Below are 19,594 nucleotides of genomic sequence, written 5' to 3'. Positions count from 1 at the left end.
TGCGACTCCAAGATAGATTACGGTTGTCACGTGCCATCAGTAACTGCCATGTTGCTGCCATGTCAAACTGTTTAAGCCTTTTATGCAGAGCGCAGTTTGCAGGCAGGGACATAAAACAGTGTTCCTCGGTTCAGTGATTCTCAACTTTTCTCCTCTGAAGACACTCATGTGCTTGACACGCACTCTGAGACACTGAGGGTTGTATAAAGTTCACAATACCAGCTCCTCTTTACCCCACTGGCTTCCCCTTCAAAAGATCATTTCAGAATGCAAGGGAGTAGTAAGAGTGACAGTATTAACTGGTTATAGAGCACAGCATGCACACTCTTTTTACACAAATTATTGAATAATTCAGGATTTATCTGCATCTTGTGTATTTTATCACTTAAAATAGTTGTAGAAGCAAATACAGCCAAGCTCTTTAAAAATTCCCAGTAGCTAATATAACGATTAGTTAAGTGATAATAGTGTTCAGTTAAGCACTTGCTGAGCTGATGATTAATAAGCTTTCAAAGGCAGATGGGCTTGTTGCCTTGAGGCTGGGACTGAGCATAACTCCTTAAATCTGATGTCAGCGATTGGCTCTGCCTCTGCCTGAACTTTCTCTCTATGCTTTGCCCTTGAAAGAGGAAAATGAAATTAAAAACTTGGCTATTTATAATTAGCATGTTCTCAGTGTGGAAAAAGCAAGGGTTATGCATCTACTCTTTTGGTATTCCAGATACTGTCTAGGTGAGTATTAAAATCAGGTTTTGGTATTCCTGAATTCATTTCCTTCATGGCATATCTATGCAACAAGGAACCCTGCAGAACTTCCCCACTCATCCGTGGCCTCCTAAGGCCCCCACTCCCCACCCTCAACCTCTGCTGCTGTGACAGGGAAAATTCTTTTAACTGTTGCTTGTACAAAGGAAAAGAGGCGCTGGTCCTATTTGCATGGACTTTTTGTACTTCTCCTGTACGCCCAGAGAGTATGATTTGCCAAAAAATATATGAGATTTACGGTTCAGAAATTCACATGGGGGACATCTGCTCCTACTCTTAGCAGTTCTTCCATGATTAAAGTTTATCAGTCCCCTCAGTCAGAGCTTCCTTCCTAAGGAGGAGCGCCCCATTTTTGCATGGTAGAGTTTCAGCAGCCTGGAATTCACAGTCCCAGGAGTACACTCTCTCTTATGATGGATGGCCTAAGTATTTTGACTTCAGTCTTTTGGAAGGCTAATGATAGTGAGTTCTAAATAAACCCTAATTTGGAGTTTAAATTAAAGTTTAAAATGAAAGAAACTAAAGTTTATCTTTGTTTTCTCAAATTAAGGTCTATAAACTTCTGGGCAAGTGTTTATGGTATTTAATAGAATAAATTATTTTAATATTTCAAAAGGTCCATTTCCTTACAATTGACAAGCAAACCTATTTATTTAAAAAATTTCTGCTGAGGAAATGCTTTATTAGGTGAGATCTGAGTGCTGTATGTGCCTAATATGTCATTAAACTGTATGTTTTTTATAATTTTGTGTTTTTGACTTTTTTCTACCTCATACTTATTTTTCTCAAATAAATATGGGCCCCTAGTACTATACTGAGAAAATCTGCAAAAAGTGAATACCATTTTTTCTCTAATTAAAACTTGAATTCTGGGCTGGGGAGATAACTCAGCTGGTAGAGTGCTTGCCTTGCAAGCACAAGGCCCTGAGTTCTATCCCCAGTACGGCAAAAAAAAAGGTTGAATTCCTTTAAGCTTTTGTTTCTTTGCAGATGTTGATGAGTGTGAACGGCACCCATGTGGAAATGGAACTTGCAAAAACACTGTTGGATCCTATAACTGTCTGTGCTACCCAGGCTTTGAACTCACTCACAATAATGACTGCCTAGGTAAGTTCATCGGTCAGTCCTTTATTGCTTCTGTTTCATTTCCACAGACTATTCTGAAACAAATCATAAAACCAGAGACCAAAAATAGCTCCTATTATTAAAATGGAAAATATGTCAAAAGATATGTAATATCATTGGCCAATTTCTAGTTAACTAAAATCATTTTTTGACCTAAATAATCACAAGACAATATACTACTTTTAACCCTTTTGTCGATTGACTAATCAATTTAGGAGAAAAGGCCATTTAGATGATAGTAAACATTTTGGAAGTGATTTATGTTTTAGATTGCTTTCACTTCTTAGATGAGATTGAAAGTGGACATTTTTTTATTTCAATGTAACTATAAGTATTTCATACAAGTCTATTCTTGATTTGCAGTTCAAATGTCATTATAAACATGTAGTATCTTAAAATTTTATTTTCCCTCAGCTTTTGAAGACTGAATGCCTTTCCCTACAAAAATAGTGCATGGTGACTAGGTTTCCAGAAACTTCTCCTATGCATAGTATAGGTGTGTAGCCTTTGGTGCACACTTACATAACAAATGGGACCTGGGAATTAACAGTGAGTGGGAGAGGTTTCTGAAGTGAGTAGAGGAAGCAATAAGAAAAATGACAACACATGCGTATCCCATGTACCAGGCTCTGTACCAGTACTTTTGCAGCCTAACACGTTTAAATTACATGACCCTGCAAGGTCTGTGGAAGTAACTTAGGATTTCTAGAGCATGAGACCTTCACAACTTAACCCCACCCACTTCCTCAGCTAACCAGACTCACGTTCCTGTTGTCTTTGTTTTTCAAAATTCTGCAATTGTGATAAAGTTTTACAGCCAATTGGACTTTTTTTCAACCTCGACCTCTCTGTAGTTTCTTAAGCACTATATAGGCAGGGAAAACTAGAAGACCCAGGCATGACTCTGACCAAGGCACAGTCCTCCAGCAACCCAGGAAATCACTCACATGTAATCACCTCGAAATTTCACTAAACGCCTACCTTTTAATGTCCTTTTTGTTTTTAAAATTCTGTATTATGTCTGCAATTTTGAGGAGTTTCTATATTAACTGGTTTTTCTGTATTTAGCATGCTCAATTATTTATGTATATTTTGTGGTTAACATACTTAATCTCCAGATAATAGATCTACAAATTAAACTATTAAGTTAAATCCCATATAACCCCTTGCATCCAGAAAAAGAAATACTTTTCAGTTGGACAAAAATAGAAAGCTTCACCTTAAACCTTCAACTTTTATCTAGTTATAAATTCATGAGTTGTATTAGAACCAAAAATGCACCTTTGTGGCTGAAATACAATAGGAGTATATGTGACCTTATTAGTTACAAGATTCTCATGTGCCATTTTTTTCTGTGCTGATTGGGAATTGTAATGTAGGGTTTTTGCAGATGTAGAACAATGAATGTGTTTTTAAGTTTCTGCTAGTGAAATCCCATGCATGTAAGAGCTGTCTCTGAAAAGCTAACTCCTGTTTGCTTATAGACATAGATGAGTGCAGTTCCTTTTTCGGTCAAGTGTGCAGGAATGGTCGGTGTTTCAATGAAATTGGCTCCTTCAAGTGTTTATGTAATGAAGGTTATGAACTTACTCCAGATGGCAAAAACTGTATAGGTAAGTATCTAAACAGCATATGGCCTTCATGGTGTTTGATGGCATTTGATTTTGTGCAATAATATGAATCCCCCTGCCCCGCCCCAGCCACCACACACACACATACTTAGGGAATCTCATTCACATTTCATTTGATCATTAGATCACATGAACGAGATAAGCTGTGATATGGAAGTTTTCGTCTAAGATGTTAGCCAACAGTTGGGAATGTGTCCTAGGCAATGTTTTCATTGGGAACAGAGCTGGAGGCTGTCAATGGCTCAATAAAAGTGAGCAAAGGAAATAAATCAAGAAAATTAACTTAACAAAACAGAACTACCTAGCATGTCAGAAAAGTATCACAAGCATATTTGTCTGTGGTGGCCCAGGTAGGCAGGTGCCCTACCACTGAGCTACATTCCCAGCCCTGAAATCATGTTAATATCATTCAGCAGATAGATCAATTTATGTAACAGTCATCTAATGTTTTAATTATTTTTTCTTTTCTTTCTCTCTAAAGATACTAATGAGTGTGTTGCCCTTCCTGGCTCTTGTTCTCCTGGGACCTGTCAGAATTTGGAGGGATCCTTCAGATGCATCTGTCCCCCAGGGTATGAAGTAAAAAGCGAGAACTGCATAGGTAAGATTAGCATTCATTCTGAAGTCGACAATTTGTGAAGTATTAATAAGACTTCGTACAGAGCTGGCGGAAATAGATTGAATCTCAGTCACCACAAGCATGCGGACGTATGGAATTAAATATAGAGCTGCCTACATCTGTTTTATTAAACCATCAGAAATAATTTGATACTAGGAATAAAAAACTTAGGGATGTGGGATTTTTCATTAACAGAAATCTTATGCTAGTCAAGGAATTTTCATCATACTCTAATCTTTTTTCCAAATGTCAACAGAGACTTTCTACTGAATTTAAAGAGTGTCTACAAAAATTGTAATCTTTGGCACCCAACTTTAAAAAAGTTATTAAAGGTGTCTAGGGTCCTAGAAATATGAAGTAGAAAATCTTGACAATTCTGCTGAGACTTTTATTTTCTTGGGAAGGCCTCATGTCAAAACAGAAAATATTAATCCACTTGTCATAACAGATGTTTTTCTGTTGAAACTCTTCCAGCACACGAGAACAGCATAACCACATCAAAAGTGGGTCCCAGGATTGCCTAGTGGACATGATGAAGGTCGACCTTTATACAGTTCACTTTATTTCACTTTTATACAAATTATTTTTTACAGCCTTGTTGAAATTCAGAAGCACCAGCATCTTAGTGTGGTTTTTCTAACATGAAAAAATTGCTAAAGATTTCTACTGCCTTTGAGTTATGCTATTTTTTAAATTCTATCACTTTTGGCAAGATTCCATCTAAAGATATGTAGCACTACTATTTACAGTAAGAGGGTTGTGAAGCTGAAAGAAGCCATTTATTTACTGCATTAGAATTTAATTATGTTTCAGACCATTTAATTAGACAATATGAGTATCCCTACTTGTGCTGATTTTCTGATTTTTGTAATTTATAATAAAAATCTTATTATAAGATTGTCCAGTTAAAATAATAGTTATACTAGAATCATTGTAATAAGAAGCTTCTTTTATTTTTTCACACTTAATCTTTTTTAATAAGTCAGTTGGAATCTCTTTTTTAAATATATATATATATTTTTTTTAGTTGTAGGTGGACATGATACCTTTATTTTATTTTTATGTTGTGGTGCGGATTGAACCCAGGGCCTCGCACATGCTAGGCGAGTGTTCTACCACTGAGCCACAACCCCAGCTTCTCATATTTAATCTTGATTCTTCATGTGTCCATGATCCATCTCTTCATGGAACAATAATAGCAACTATACCACCATATACATACATATTCATAGGCTTCTTTATTTCAGATAATCTTGGCTGCCTTTTATAGTTAATTTTGGCTGCCTTTTCTCTTAGTGAAAATATAGATATCTATGACTTAGTTAACAGTTTATTGAACTTCAGAACTATTTTCCTTTTCGTAAACATTCTTGGTTATACCACTGTTTTTCATCTCTGAAAATTTGGCTTTTAATCTTTCTTCACTATATTAACATTTCCTTTAGTCTAGGGTCTCTTCTGCCAGTTTTTCATTCTTCCTAACATGAGCACACATGCTGTGAGTACACACATATAAATCCATGTTCTAGGTGGTTAAAAACAAAAATGCACAAAAATTGCCTTCAGGGAACTTGCTGCCTAATGGGAGAGATGTGTTTTGTAAGTAACCCTATTTTGTGTAGTCATCACAGCAAACACTGCTCTGGAGGCATGTCTGGGGTGTAGGAGCACAGCATGAGCTTGTGAATAATCTTGGTAGTGGTGAGAGGTTGGAGCATCAAGGAAACCTTCACAAAGGACCCATAACATTCTGATTGGTTGGGAATTTGCTAATGAAAGAAGGAAAGAGAACAGAAGAAGCTATTTGAAAATAGGCAATACAAGCATGGTCGAGAACATCATGGGGCCAGCTCAGAAGATTGAACTTAATCTTCCAGGCAGTGTGGAGGCATTGCAAGGATGTTTGGTTTTTTTATTTTTTGAAAGGGCTGTGATATGACTCGTTCACTAAAATTCTGCAGATATGAATTGAGATCTTAGTATGAACCAGACATCATGCCCTAGGGGCTGGGGATGCAATGTAAGCTAAAGTGACATGGTACGTCCTCATGGAGCTTGTGTTCTGATGTGTCTTAAATTATGTGATATTGTTTCACTCAGTTAAAGTAACCCATAAAACATTCACTTTCCATGAAAAAATGCCCAAACACCATTGGTGGGATATCCTTATTTATTTTAAGGAACCACTCTGGGGTCAGGGGGAAATGACAACATTCTCAATGTAGCTGAGTCCTCCTACTTCCATAGGCACAAGTTTTCAAAGTGATCAGATGGATGCTTTAGAAAAGCACCCAGCCCTGGTGGCAGTGAGAGAAGAGAGGAAAGATGCAGAAGTCTGAGGCTTCCAGTGATACAGGTGACAACTAAAGATGGGTTGAAGAATACTGAGGAGGTAGAGTTGAAGCGCATGTGCTATTTGCACATGGGGGTTAAAAGATCAGAGGGAGAAATAAGGCTGGCTCCATGCTCCCCATTTGGATTATTGAGAGAAGCATCAGGAAGTGGATCAGCCAGTAGCCATGTTGAGTCTGTGATGCATGAGATGTTGATTTTGTCACCTAAGTAGGCATGTGGAAGTACACAAACCTTGAAGATCAAATGCAAGGAGCTAGTGATGACTTAGGACTTCCCACATATGGTTGGTTGGAATTGGATGTGCTATTTAACTCTTGAAGCATATAATAGTTTATTTTAAAAGAACAAATTTAAGCACATACATAATTTAATCTCTTATTTCATACTTATTCTCTATTGGCTGGTAGTATACTATTATAGTGTGGACAAATACATATTTTTCAGATATTGAACAGTGTATTGGTTTGAATAAACTAACAAATTCTCCCTCTGCTCTGCAGATATAAATGAGTGTGACGAAGATCCCAACATCTGTCTTTTTGGTTCCTGTACCAACACCCCAGGGAGCTTCCAGTGCATCTGCCCCCCTGGCTTTGTACTGTCTGATAATGGACGAAGATGCTTTGGTAAGCTTCGGAATGAATTTTCAGTCATAAGTCACCCTTAGAAACTTCAGAGCTAGATGGCAAACCATCATGGCTAGTGTTTTCTCCTAACAAAGTACATGTTTATGGTAAAAATAAACGTAATTTAAAAATGTAAGTCTCAAAAGTATATGCAACGGACAATTTTTCAGGCCCTATGTGTTCTGCCCATGAGAAATGTTCTGACAAAAAGAGTTATATACAAATTATTCCATCTGTTTAAATGACCAGTAAGGAGCTCTGTTATGTTTGATTTCTTAAGATACTCGCCAGAGTTTCTGCTTCACAAATTTTGAGAATGGGAAGTGTTCAGTACCCAAAGCTTTCAACACCACCAAAGCAAAATGCTGCTGCAGTAAGATGCCCGGAGAGGGCTGGGGCGACCCCTGTGAGCTGTGCCCCAAAGACGATGAAGGTAAGAGTGATAGCATAAACACATTTGCACCAGGGTTTTAATGTCTGTTGAATCAGTGTGACAAGTAATTTATGAATTTTTTGAGGGTGATATGATCCCCTCATGGATGGATTTTGATGGTTCAGTGAGCATCCTCCTCTGGGAAACTTCTTTCAACATTTGTATACAACATGTGTAAGTGCAGGGAGACTTGCCCATGTATCTCATTTTTCCTCCCCTAGTTGGTATTACTTGCTTTCAGAAGAATGAATTTGAGAGATTCAGGGAAGGAGATGCAAGAAGAGGATGGAAATTTTATTCCGATGGTTGCAGTAGTCTGGTGTGGGGAGTCTGTGTGTAGCACATAGAAGGCCTTGGGTCCCCTCCCCAGCACCTCACACACACAAAAAGTCCCACGTGGGCATCATCACAAGCTGTGGTTCTCAGAATATTATGTAAATTCTGAGAGTCGAATCATGCAATAGCTATTCACATGAAGAAACAAGCAACCTCCTACGTTTTGTGAGCATCAGTGAATTGTAGACTAATTCCTGACAGGATCAAAAAGGCCTGGTCTTCAGGTTAGAGGTGGCTTCTGTGAGCAAAGGGCAGGGAGTTCTTTTTGGTGGTTCATTGTTAAGTGAACCAAAAACAGAAAGAACAAGGAGACCTAGGTGAGTGGCACCCTGGGAGGTCAAGTTCAGATGGCCTTCTATAAATACACTCGGTGTTGCTTTTGAAATAAATTGTGAAAATAGAAGACTCTTGTTAAGGACATCTGAGTATAAAACAAATAAGTACAATTTCATGTATATTGTTCATTGGTTAAGTTCTCTGATGGTTGATGCTCTGGAATGATGGAAAATTTGTGTATTTCTCCATAGTTGCATTCCAAGACTTGTGTCCATATGGCCATGGAACTGTCCCCAGTCTTCATGACACACGTGAAGGTGTGCTTTCATATATATTTTATTCCTATATTCACATTTTATGCAAATATATTATCTTTCATTTACTTTATAAACCATGCTAATTGTACTATGTAACACTTAGTATATTTTATTTAATGCACATATATAATATTTTGTATCATATGCATTGTACATGAGCTTGCCGTGATATATGAAACACATGTTTCTCTGACAAAATAAATATCATGTTTTATTAATTTTAATCTGTGTTGGATAGATATAAACAATATTGGCATGTTGTTTCTGTATGAGGAAGTTCATGGGCAGTTGTATGTTTCAGATGTCAATGAGTGTCTTGAGAGCCCAGGCATTTGTTCAAATGGTCAGTGTATCAACACTGATGGATCTTTTCGCTGTGAATGTCCAATGGGCTACAATCTTGATTACACTGGAGTGCGCTGTGTGGGTGAGTGTTGGCTCCACACAATTTGAAGTTTCTGTTTTATTTCTCAAATTCAACAAAGGGTATCTCAGGTACCCTACGTGGTGGTGGGATTTACAAAGCCAGTATAAGTAACCACTAACAGTTCTTTCTTCACCTACCCTACCTTTCCCAGTCTGATTTGGTTTATGTGAAGATGGAGAAATTTTCCTAACCTCCCATCTTCAATCAAGTATATAAACTCTGATCTCTCCAGAGATTTAGAGTTGCCAAAACTTCTAAATGGGAAAGAATTCCACTTACTTTGTCTTTTCACACCTACTCTTAAAACTGAGGACCACATCTCTTTTCTGGATTTGTAATCTTTAGAGAAAGCATTGCAATCTAGGGGTCAGAGCCTTATACACCAATACTTCATAAGTATTGGCATAAAGACCAGCCAGCTTAGGCCAGGGGGTGCGAGGGTCATTATGCACTTCAGAGATCCAGGAAATGTGTGAGGGCCAGTGGGGTCTTCATGGGCAAACTTCTTTAAACTAAAAAGTTCTCCAAGCCTTGTAGCACTTTCTTGCTCTTTTCTTTCAGATACTGATGAGTGTTCAATCGGCAACCCATGTGGAAACGGTACATGTACCAATGTTATTGGGAGTTTTGAATGCAATTGCAATGAAGGCTTTGAGCCAGGACCCATGATGAATTGTGAAGGCAAGTGATCCTTGTCTGTTCATCTTGATATATAAAGTGTATTTTAATATTTTAATCTTTATATTGTTATGCTCCTCTGCTGAAGTTCATATTCATTACAAGTATATTTTCCTTTACCTCAGTGAGCACTCTTACAAGAGCTGCTCTAAACCCTTATAATTCTAGCATCTAGATCATCTGGGGTTGGCCTCTACTGATTTTCTTTTCGCTTGAGATTGGGTCACATTTCCCTGGCTTTTTTGTATATTGTTAAATTTGAATTTATACTCTAGATATTGTGAATGGTATATTCTGAAATAAGTTCTCTTGCTCTGAAGGATGTTGATGCTTTTATCTCAGGCAGTTAATGTGAGTGAACGCTGTAGTCTGCTATTGTCTGGCAGGCCTGGGGAGGGTGAAGGCTCAGATTTCAGTTCTGCTCCGTAAGCCTTCCTGGCCAGCTTCCTTGATTTTGCCCCACACGTGCATGGTACAATCAGCAGCTTAGTCTAAGCATGTGGAAAACAGTTTTGTTTCTCTCCAGAGCTTCCCTCACCCTTTAGCAGCATTAGTTAGCCCCAGGTTTCCTCTCCTGGTTCTTCTGGACAGGATCTCAAAAAGTTCCTTTTGGAGATTGAGCTACCAGGTACAGCCACTACCGGGACAGTGGTCATCTGCAGGGTAATTTCAGGGGGGAAAAATGTGGAAATTACTCCTTGCTGATTGTTTGCTCTGAGTTTTAACTCACCACTAAAGAATTTCAGGTAGTTTTTATATTGTTTTTCCAAAGTTTATAGCAGTTATTTATTGGAGGATGAGTTTACCCTGTACCAATTTCTTCATACCAGAAGTGGAAATCTTATTATCTTATTGCTTTTTATATAACCTTCAAGTAAATGCATTTATATTTTAAAAACAAATGATTAGAGCTCAAGGCTAAGCACATGACTGTTTCTTTGGTCAGATATCAATGAATGTGCCCAGAACCCACTGCTGTGTGCTTTCCGCTGCATGAACACCTTTGGATCCTATGAATGCACGTGCCCAGTTGGCTATGCCCTCAGGGAGGACCAAAAGATGTGTAAAGGTAAAGCTACAGACAAGGGAATCATTGGAACTTTATTTGCCTTGCCTGGAGTATATTTTAGTAATTTTATACTTCTCAGCTGACTTCTTCTAGAGCTTTACAAAAATAAATATGACAGCATATTACTGATAGATTTTCATACCTACATAGTGAGACATCTGATGGTTTGTGCGATTAAGTTGAAGAAGGTAGGAGGGGTTAAGGAGCCACTATGTCACAATCTTGGGTTCTTATTAAAGCAAATATTGCCCTTCCCTGAACTTGTTGTTAAGACTAATTCTAAAATGGTTGCAAATCTGGAATATAGCTTACAATTGAAGAGACCAGGATCCACCTTTCTCTTTCACACCATAAAGTAACATGTTAAGAGCCAAAGACCAAAAATGTGACTTAAAATTATTGAAGTATAGCCTGCTGCAGACCATTTCCTATTTTTGTTTTTTCCTGTTAAAAATGCTGTACAGATCTGGATGAGTGTGCAGAAGGGCTGCATGACTGTGAATCCAGAGGCATGATGTGCAAGAATCTGATTGGCACCTTCATGTGCATCTGCCCCCCTGGAATGGCCCGCAGGCCTGATGGAGAAGGCTGTGTAGGTAAGTTTTGAGGGATGATGCAGTGGTGAGCATGTGGCTTGAGAACATGTGCCCTTTGGCTTTTCATGGTCCTATGTGTCCTGAAACTCTGGAACACTAGATTTAGAAGTGTTGGAAAACTTCTTGAAATGACTCTGTTCATGTTACAAAATAGAAACATGAAGTAATTGCCTCATTTTTCTGTTCTCACGTGAGTAAGGAGAGTATTTAAAGAGGCAGGTAGTCTATTACAGACTTCTATTACAGACACTGACGTAATTTTTACCATACTTTTCAACATATTTGGGCCTCAGTTAATTCAAGAATAAAGGGAGGAGGTAGGGCTATTATTTTATGATGCATGCCAGGTCCAGCACCCTGTAAGCTGGCCTGGGTCACCATGTGCATTGTCTCAGCACTGCTTTCCAAGAGTGTTGTCACCTGGGCCACTGCAGCCCACTGCACTGCCTTCCTCCTCCTCATGTGATGCCCCCCCCCTCCTTTAATTGAGAACCTGCTATTCCTTTCCTAATTTCCCATACCTAGAAAAATGTAGGTATTTTTAAAGGGACATCTGAGGTTCACTAGGAATTCCCTATTTTTGAAAAAATACCAAACGAATCTCTGAGTGATTGCCTAGTGCTAGGAGTCAGACTGGAGAGTCACTGTAAGTAGACATGAGGATCCCTTTGGAAATGTTCTGAAACTGCGCCATGGCAATGGTTGTACCTACGTGTAATTTATTGAAAATCATTGAATCGTGCACATCAAATACACAGCTATCTTATGGCATGCATATTATACCTCAGTAGAGTTCATTTTAACAAACAAATCTACCACAGAAAAGAAATACAAGAAAGTACACTACAATGCTGTTTCTAGCAACAACAACAAAAAAGAAAAGAAAGAAACCACATAATTGTCCACTAGAGAGGAATAGGTAAATGAACTGTGGCATATTCATGCTAGGAAATACAGAGCAGTTACAAGGAGTAAGATGAATATGTGTTTGTACTAATAGAGAACTCTGAGCACATGGTTATAGATCAGTATAAAGCAATGTGTCATATATTGAAGAAAATTATAGATACTGTGTGATTTCTGCAGGTACATATGCAAGTAAGGAAATACATAGTAAAAGATTTGAAAAGGAAAACACCAATTGATAGGATGAATTAACCTCTAGGGAAGATACTGAGATTAGAGATTACTGTTCTAGAGTGATCTTAACTCTGTCAATTTTAATCTTTTACAAAAAGAGTTAATTCTTGAATGACATGTGTAATATAAAATTAATTTTTAAATGTATGAAACAACCCATCAGATTATGAGTGGATTTCATAGCATCTTTGCTTCCAGTCATTATAGTGAAACACCTGAGATAATTAATTTAGAAAAGGCTTATTTTGGTTCCTAGTTTTGGAGGTTTTAGTCTGTGGTCGGTGGCCCCATGGTTTTGGTTCTGTGGTGAGGCAGCACATCCTGGCAAGAACACATGGCATGGCAAAACTGCTCACCTCCTCAGTCAGGAAACAAAAGGATGAGAGAAAGGGCTCTGTAATCCCCTTTGGGACATGCTCCTGGTTACCTCATTTATATGTTAGTTTTCTATCTCTGTGAAAAAATACCTGAGGAAAACAACTTATAGGAGGAGAGATTTATTTTGACCCAAGTTTCAGAGGTTCAGTCCATGGTCCGCAGGCTCCCTTGCTGTGGGTCTGTGGTGAGACAGAGCATCATGACTGAGAGGGTGCAGTGGAGCAGAGCTGCTTACCTCATGGAGGCCAGAAAGCAGAAAGAGAGAGACAGGGCTGGGGACAAGACCTGTGTCATTCATCATGGTCCCACCTCCTACTTTTACGCCACCTCGTAGTCATCCATTCAGTTATGAACCAATCAATGGATTAACCAACTGATGCAATCAGAGCCTTCATGATAAAGTCACTTCCCAAAAGCTCTACCTATGAACATTGCTGCTTTGGGGACCAAGCTTTCAACTCATGAGCCTTGGGTAACACTCCAGAGCCAATCCATGACACTTAAGGACATCTTTCTAGGCTTCTCCTCCTTAAAGGTTCTACCTCCCCTCAGTAGCACTACCCTAGGAATCAAGTCTTTAGCATATGGGCCTTGGGGGACATTTCAACATTCAAACCATAGCACATAATTTCCTCTAACTTATTAGGTACTTCATTTAAATGCATTACTTAATGAAGTCACTGGTTTAGTTGTTCTTTCAAAAACACTGGTTTTCTAAGATGTGTAAACTCAGAAGATTAACCTACACTCCTAAGTCATAATATATGTTCCTTAAAATCTAGCACTGGGAAAAATGCTAACCTGTATGGAAGGGAGGAAATAGATATTGTTAACTTTACATCCTGTCTTCTTTTTGCACATAAGGCCCATTTTCATTTATTTCTCTTCCTTCTTAATTTTATTTGAGTGAATGTCTTCTCATTTTACTTGTTCAAATACTTAAAAATGTGTTTTGCTTTTTATACATGGAAAATTTCTGATTTCTGTAACCACCTGAATTTTTTCATTACAATACCATTACATTTATATGTATATTTCTGGAAAAGAGTGTCTGCCTTGTGATCAGGTTAAGAACCCAGGTGTCTGGTCCTGGAACTGCCCTAAATAAACTATGTGCCTTCAGAGTAATTGAATTCTCAGTTCTTCCTCAGTTTCCTCACTGTGTATAGAATTGGTGGAAGGGGTGGAGTAGAGGGGTGTTTACTCTGCCCCTAATATTCCATAATTATATGAACTTTCTTTTTCAAAGAAAAGATCCAGGGCCACATTTTACATGTGTATTTTCCTTGTTAAATGACAATACAAAAGATGTAGGTTCTGGAACTTTTCTGATCCTCAAGCTCTTCATTATACCACACTGATAACTGAAACATCCACAAATGTCTTATTTTGGACCATGGGGAAATTTTTCATTTTATGCAGATAATACGTTTTTGTGACTAGAAATTCCATAAAAATAGCCAAAATATTATAAGTGTTTACAAAACTCAGGATGAAAGATAGAGTCCCTACAACAATTTTCAAAAATATTAAGTACATGAAATTGAAATCCAACAAAATTACTCAGAAAGGTCAACTACAATAACAACTTAAAATATTGCAAGCTAGGGAAATTATACAGGAAACCTGAAACCTTTGTAAAGAAAACTATGAACTTAATCAGAGATAGAAACTTGACTATGCAATGTATTATAACGCAGTAATTATTTCTTAAACAATTAAATGAATAGAGAACTCATATAAATAGAAAAAATGTACCAAGATCATTAAATTTTAATGAAAATGACAACAGAATACCTTCTGAATTCATTAACATTCCAAAATGTAATCTAGGGGAAGGAAGGTTTTATTTTAAAGTTGATAGAATAGAGGTTTTTTTTTTTTTTTATCTCTCTTTCAAACCTGGAAGATATTAGAAACACGACAAGCGAGGAAGAATATAGGACTATCTTGATTCAACAGAGAAACAGTCGCCACAGCAGGTTTCCAAGATCTTCTAACAATGTAAAATTTCAAACAAAAACATGGAAGATGTTCAGTGGCATAATCTTTTTCTATTATTTTTTTTACAGACTGCATTTTTGTTCATTGTACACAAATGGGGTACAACTTTTCATTTCTATGGTTGTGCATGATGTAGATTCATACCATTTGTGTAATCATACATGTACATAAGGTAATGATGTCTGTCTCATTCCACCATTTTTAATACCCCCCCTCATTTCCCTCTATGTAATCTAAAGTTCCTCCATTCTTCTCTCACCCCCCGTACCCCCTGACCACCGTATAATATCATCATCCACTTAATCAGAGAAAACATTCGGCCTTTGGTTTTCTGGGATTGGCTTATGGCATAATCTTCTTTAGACGTTGGTGGACTGCCCCAATTTTTTAAAAAGTTCATCCAGCAATGTGATTAGAAGGTTAGGGACAAAGGTAGAAGAGAGCAGTGGAGGTGTTTTTGTAGAGACCCAGCTCTACACCACAGTATCAAGAGAAGTAGAAATGAAGGAGAAGCTGGTGGCATGCTGTTTAATTATCCACAAACTCATCTAGACGTGGAGGCTTCTAGAGTAAGGCAGGAAAAAGAGGAAAAGTAGCAATCACTTAAGACTCTTAAGACTTAAAGAACTGTACTCACAAGCACATTGACCTCCTAAATTATCTGAAAGCCTGAGTGTAATGCCAGGATAAAAAAGCGTGATAGATTGGTGAGGAAATGTTCCTACAAAAACTGCAAATTGACACAGTGGAGTATGCCTGGTTGTGACTTGCTCTGCTATTGTTTCAGCAAGTAGCTCAACTGGAGAAAATGGTTCAAAGATGAATTAACTGCACAAATCTACAACTAATGTTTACATATTGAAAATAAAAAGAGAAGAAAGGAAAATAAACAGACTCAAGAACCTCAGGAAAACAGAAGAAGTTAGAAAAAACACTCTAATGTTCTGTAAGAGATATTAAATAAAAATTCAAATAGATAAAAGATTGGGAAAAAGAAGATAAGACAGCATTAAGAAATGAGAATCTAGTAAAGCCATAGGAGGAAATAAACCTGCCACAGAAATTAAAGTCACATTAGAAGTCATAAAACACAAAAAGTTTGAAAATGCAGCCAGGAATGTGGATTTGCAAGGGATCGATAGAAGAATGAAACAGGTGAAAGACAAATCAATCCATAATACATGCATCGTAGAAGTCCTTGAAAAAAGAAAACAACCAATGAAACAGGAAAAAATATTCAAATATGTTTGAGTATTTGGAGGAGAGATTCTTGTACATCAAAAAAGGCACACTGCCTCATGAAAAACCAGTGCAGAGCAGTTGTTCATTGCTTTAGGTGTATTTATTGAACACTTAGGATGTTTGTGGTGCTGAGGACACAGTAAGGAACTAAAGGACAGTTTCCCCTACTCTCCAGAAGTTTATGTGCATCGTGATCTAGGAGAGACAGGCATGGAATAAATAAAGACATCAACATTACCATTTCATAGAGTGATCTTTTTAAGAAAATATTCCATGACAGACTCTATAGGCTCCTGTAGAGTCATTTGGAGGACAGTTTCTCTGACGAAGCTGCAGCCAAGAAAGGAAAAACGAAGAAATATCAAGAGAAAAGCACCTGTGGCGGAAGTGAGGCCCAGCAGAGCTGAGTTTGTGTAGGAGACTGTAAGAGCACTGTGGCCACCATGAAGAGCTTGGCTTTATGCAAAGAGCATCAGGGGGAGTGGTTTGTGGGCCCTGGGGATGGATGGTGAAATTGAGAAATATGGTTTCATGTCTACCAGCTCAGGGACCTTGGGCAACTTAGCTTACCTGTGTGCGTCAAATTCCTCCTGTAAAAACAAATGGGAATAATGAGAGCACTTACCTCATAGGACTATTGGCTTGATTAAAGAATTATAGAACCCTTAGAACAGTGCTTGGCAAATAGCAAAATTTCAATTAAATTGTTAGTTGCTGTTATTGTCTAATTTGCATTTTTAGAGATTTCTGGCTGTGTTAGGCAATGCATTTTAAGGAGGTAAGAGCAGAGGGGTGATTTCATTTATGTGGTTTTAAAAACCATCCAGATGAAAGGATAAAGATTAGGACAATAAGAATCTGAAAAGGGAGTGAAGTGGACAGATTCGTGACATACATTGGCATTCAGCAACAGATGGTTTTGCTGATGGATTGGTTGAATATGGTGGACAAAGGAAAAGAGGCATAAAAGATGAGTCCTGGGGTTTTTACTTGAATAACTGTTTGGATGATGCTACCATTAATAGGTATGGAAAAGACAAAGAACCAGGATTTGTGAGAACACAAAAGAATAAAAGTTTTGTATACTATGAAATGGGCAGAGGTATTTATGAACCAGAGATATAAATTGCTGGCAAGGGGCTGTGGAGATGGCTCAGTCGGTAGAGTGCTTGCCTTGTAAGCACAAGGCCCTGGGTTCAATCCACAGCACCCAAAAAAAAAAAATTGCTGGCAAATACGTGTGCTTAAAAAAATGTGGGAGTGATAAAAACACCAAGAGAGGAATATAGAAAGTAGAAGAAACTTGATGGAACTCTGGGCACTGTGATATTTGAAGTAACTAAAAATCTGTGGGAGACTAATGAGTAGCCAGCAAGATAGGAGGTTCTCCAGGTTGGTGTGGTGTCTGAGGAACTAAAATACAATTGTTAGGGAGTAGTAACCTTCATATAACACTACTAAGAGGAAGAGGAAGAAGCTCTGGTGATCTGTTTTGAAAACTTCAGTGGACAGATAGAGCATGTGAGTTTATCATGGAAGGATTTTATTTCATCGTCAAATTTGAAGGTAAGTTTTGCTGGGTATAAGATTTTTGGTTGGCATCCATTTTCTTTCAGGGCTTGAAAAATGTTGTTCCAGGCCCTTCTAGCTTTTAGGGTCTGGATTGAAAAATCTGCTGATATCCGTATTAGTTTCCCCCTGAATGTAATTTGGTTCTTTTCTCTCACAGCCTTTAAAATTCTGTCTTTATTTTGTATGTTAGGTATTTTCATTATAATGTGCCTTGGTGTGGGTCTGTTGTAATTTTGTGTATTTGGAGTCCTATAAGCCTCTTGAACTTGATTTTCCATTTCATTCTTCAGATTTGGGAAATTTTCTGATGTTATTTCATTGAATAAATTGTTCATTCCTTTGGCTTGTTTCTCTAGGCCTTCCTCAATCCCAATAATTCTTAAATTTGGCCTTTTCATGATATCCCATAGTTCTTGTCAATTCTGTTCATGATTTCTTACCATCTTCTCTGTTTGTTCAACTTTGTTTTCAAGGTTAAATATTTTGTCTTCAATGTCTGAGGTTCTGTCTTCCAGGTGTTCTATCCTATTGGATATGCTTTCTATGGAGTTCTTAATTTGGTTTATTGTTTCCTTCATGTCAAAGATTTCTGTTTGGTTTTTTTTCAATATCTCTAACTCTTTATTGAAATGATCTTTTGCTTCCTGTATTTGCTCTTTTAACTGTCGATTGGTGCGATCATTCAATGCTTGCATTTGCTCTTTCATCTCATCGTTTGCTTCTCTGATCATTTTAATTATGTACATTCTGAACTCCTTTTCTGTCATTTCTTCTGCCTTGCTGTCATTGGGTTTTATTGATGTAACATCTAGATTTGTTTGCAGCATTTTCTTTCCTTGTTTTCTCATATTGTTCAGGTATCAGTGGACCGCTGAGATATTGCAGATTTCCTCTATTGACTTACAATGTCCCTGAAGATTTCTATATATATCCCCCCTTAGCCTTCAGTAGGCTGAAGTCTTGGAGGAAGTTGATAATGCGGTGCTCCACAAGGAAGCTGCCTCTCTAGGAGTGGTGGCCTTCAGGTGGGGTATAATCCCTGCTAGTGGGCAGAGGTGCCTCCACTTGTTGACCAATGGTCATCCAAAGGGGACCTAGGCTGCGGGCTGAGGCAAGGCCTGTTTGGGCCTGAGTCTCTGGTTTTACCGTCCTTGTGGGGAAACCTCACCCAGCAGGGAAGACTCACCCGGTGGGGAGGTCTCGCTGGTCAGTTCCCTCCTAGAGGTTCCCCTCAATTACAGCTACCGCCTGGGCTGGGCTGCCTTCCTCTGCAAAGTTCCCAGGGGCCCGGCCCTACCTCCTGGGCCTGGGAGCCTCACCCTTTGCAGATGAATCTCCTTAGGCTGCCCCTCCTCAGAGAATCTGCCCGCAGGCCTGGAACCTTCGCTCCGCCCTAAGCCTGTCTCTGTGCGGCTCTTCCACCCAGAAGCCTCCTAGGTCCTGGGACCCTGCTGTGCATGTAATCACCTGGCTATGCGGCCCCTCCTCTGAGCAGCCACCTGGGGCCCCGTGCAATCGCTCTGAGTCCCAGAGACCCGCCACACGCCTCTTCCTCCAGACAGCCGCCCAGTATTCTGGTGCGGTCACTAGGAGTCCAAGCAACTCACTGCGTGCCTCCTCCTCCCACCAACCACCCGTAGCCCTGGGCAGTCAATCACTCTGAGTCGAAGTGACCCTCCCCGTTCCTCCTCCTTCTCCAGATAACCCCCCGGGTGTTCAGGAGCGGTCGCTCTGAGTGGCTCTGAATCCACGTGACCCGCTGCACAGGTCCTCTGGGCAACCGCCCGGAGCTCTGGTGCGGCCACTCGAGACCAAGCGACCCACCACGCTTCTCCTCCAGGCAGCCCCCCTGTGTTCAGGAGCTGTCACTTTAAGTCCACACAACTCACCACTCGCCTTCTCCTCTGAGCAGCCGCCTGGAGCGCTAATGCAGTCACTGCGAGTCCAAATGACCCGCCGCGCTCCTCCTCCTCCTCCTCTTACTCCTCCGGGCTGGCCCCGGTGT

At 39.1% G+C, this 19,594-nt stretch overlaps 1 protein-coding gene across 2 annotated transcripts in view; it reads left to right on the top strand.

Moving 5' to 3' along the window:
* FBN2 (fibrillin 2) overlaps window positions 1–19,594 on the top strand; it is a 231,373-nt gene that overhangs the window by 189,482 nt on the left and 22,297 nt on the right. For both annotated transcript variants that reach the window (XM_079144676.1, XM_079144675.1), the window contains exons 46-55: window positions 1,756–1,872; window positions 3,375–3,503; window positions 4,003–4,122; window positions 6,996–7,121; window positions 7,402–7,554; window positions 8,418–8,483; window positions 8,785–8,910; window positions 9,472–9,591; window positions 10,535–10,657; window positions 11,122–11,253. In XM_079144676.1, the coding sequence (XP_079000802.1) occupies window positions 1,756–1,872; window positions 3,375–3,503; window positions 4,003–4,122; window positions 6,996–7,121; window positions 7,402–7,554; window positions 8,418–8,483; window positions 8,785–8,910; window positions 9,472–9,591; window positions 10,535–10,657; window positions 11,122–11,253 (1,212 nt within the window). The remainder of the gene's footprint in view (window positions 1–1,755; window positions 1,873–3,374; window positions 3,504–4,002; window positions 4,123–6,995; window positions 7,122–7,401; window positions 7,555–8,417; window positions 8,484–8,784; window positions 8,911–9,471; window positions 9,592–10,534; window positions 10,658–11,121; window positions 11,254–19,594) is intronic.

This window comes from Sciurus vulgaris (assembly GCF_902686455.1).
Source record: "Sciurus vulgaris genome assembly, chromosome: 6".
Lineage (NCBI taxonomy): Eukaryota > Metazoa > Chordata > Mammalia > Rodentia > Sciuridae > Sciurus > Sciurus vulgaris.
This window is presented reverse-complemented; position numbering and strand designations above follow the sequence as displayed.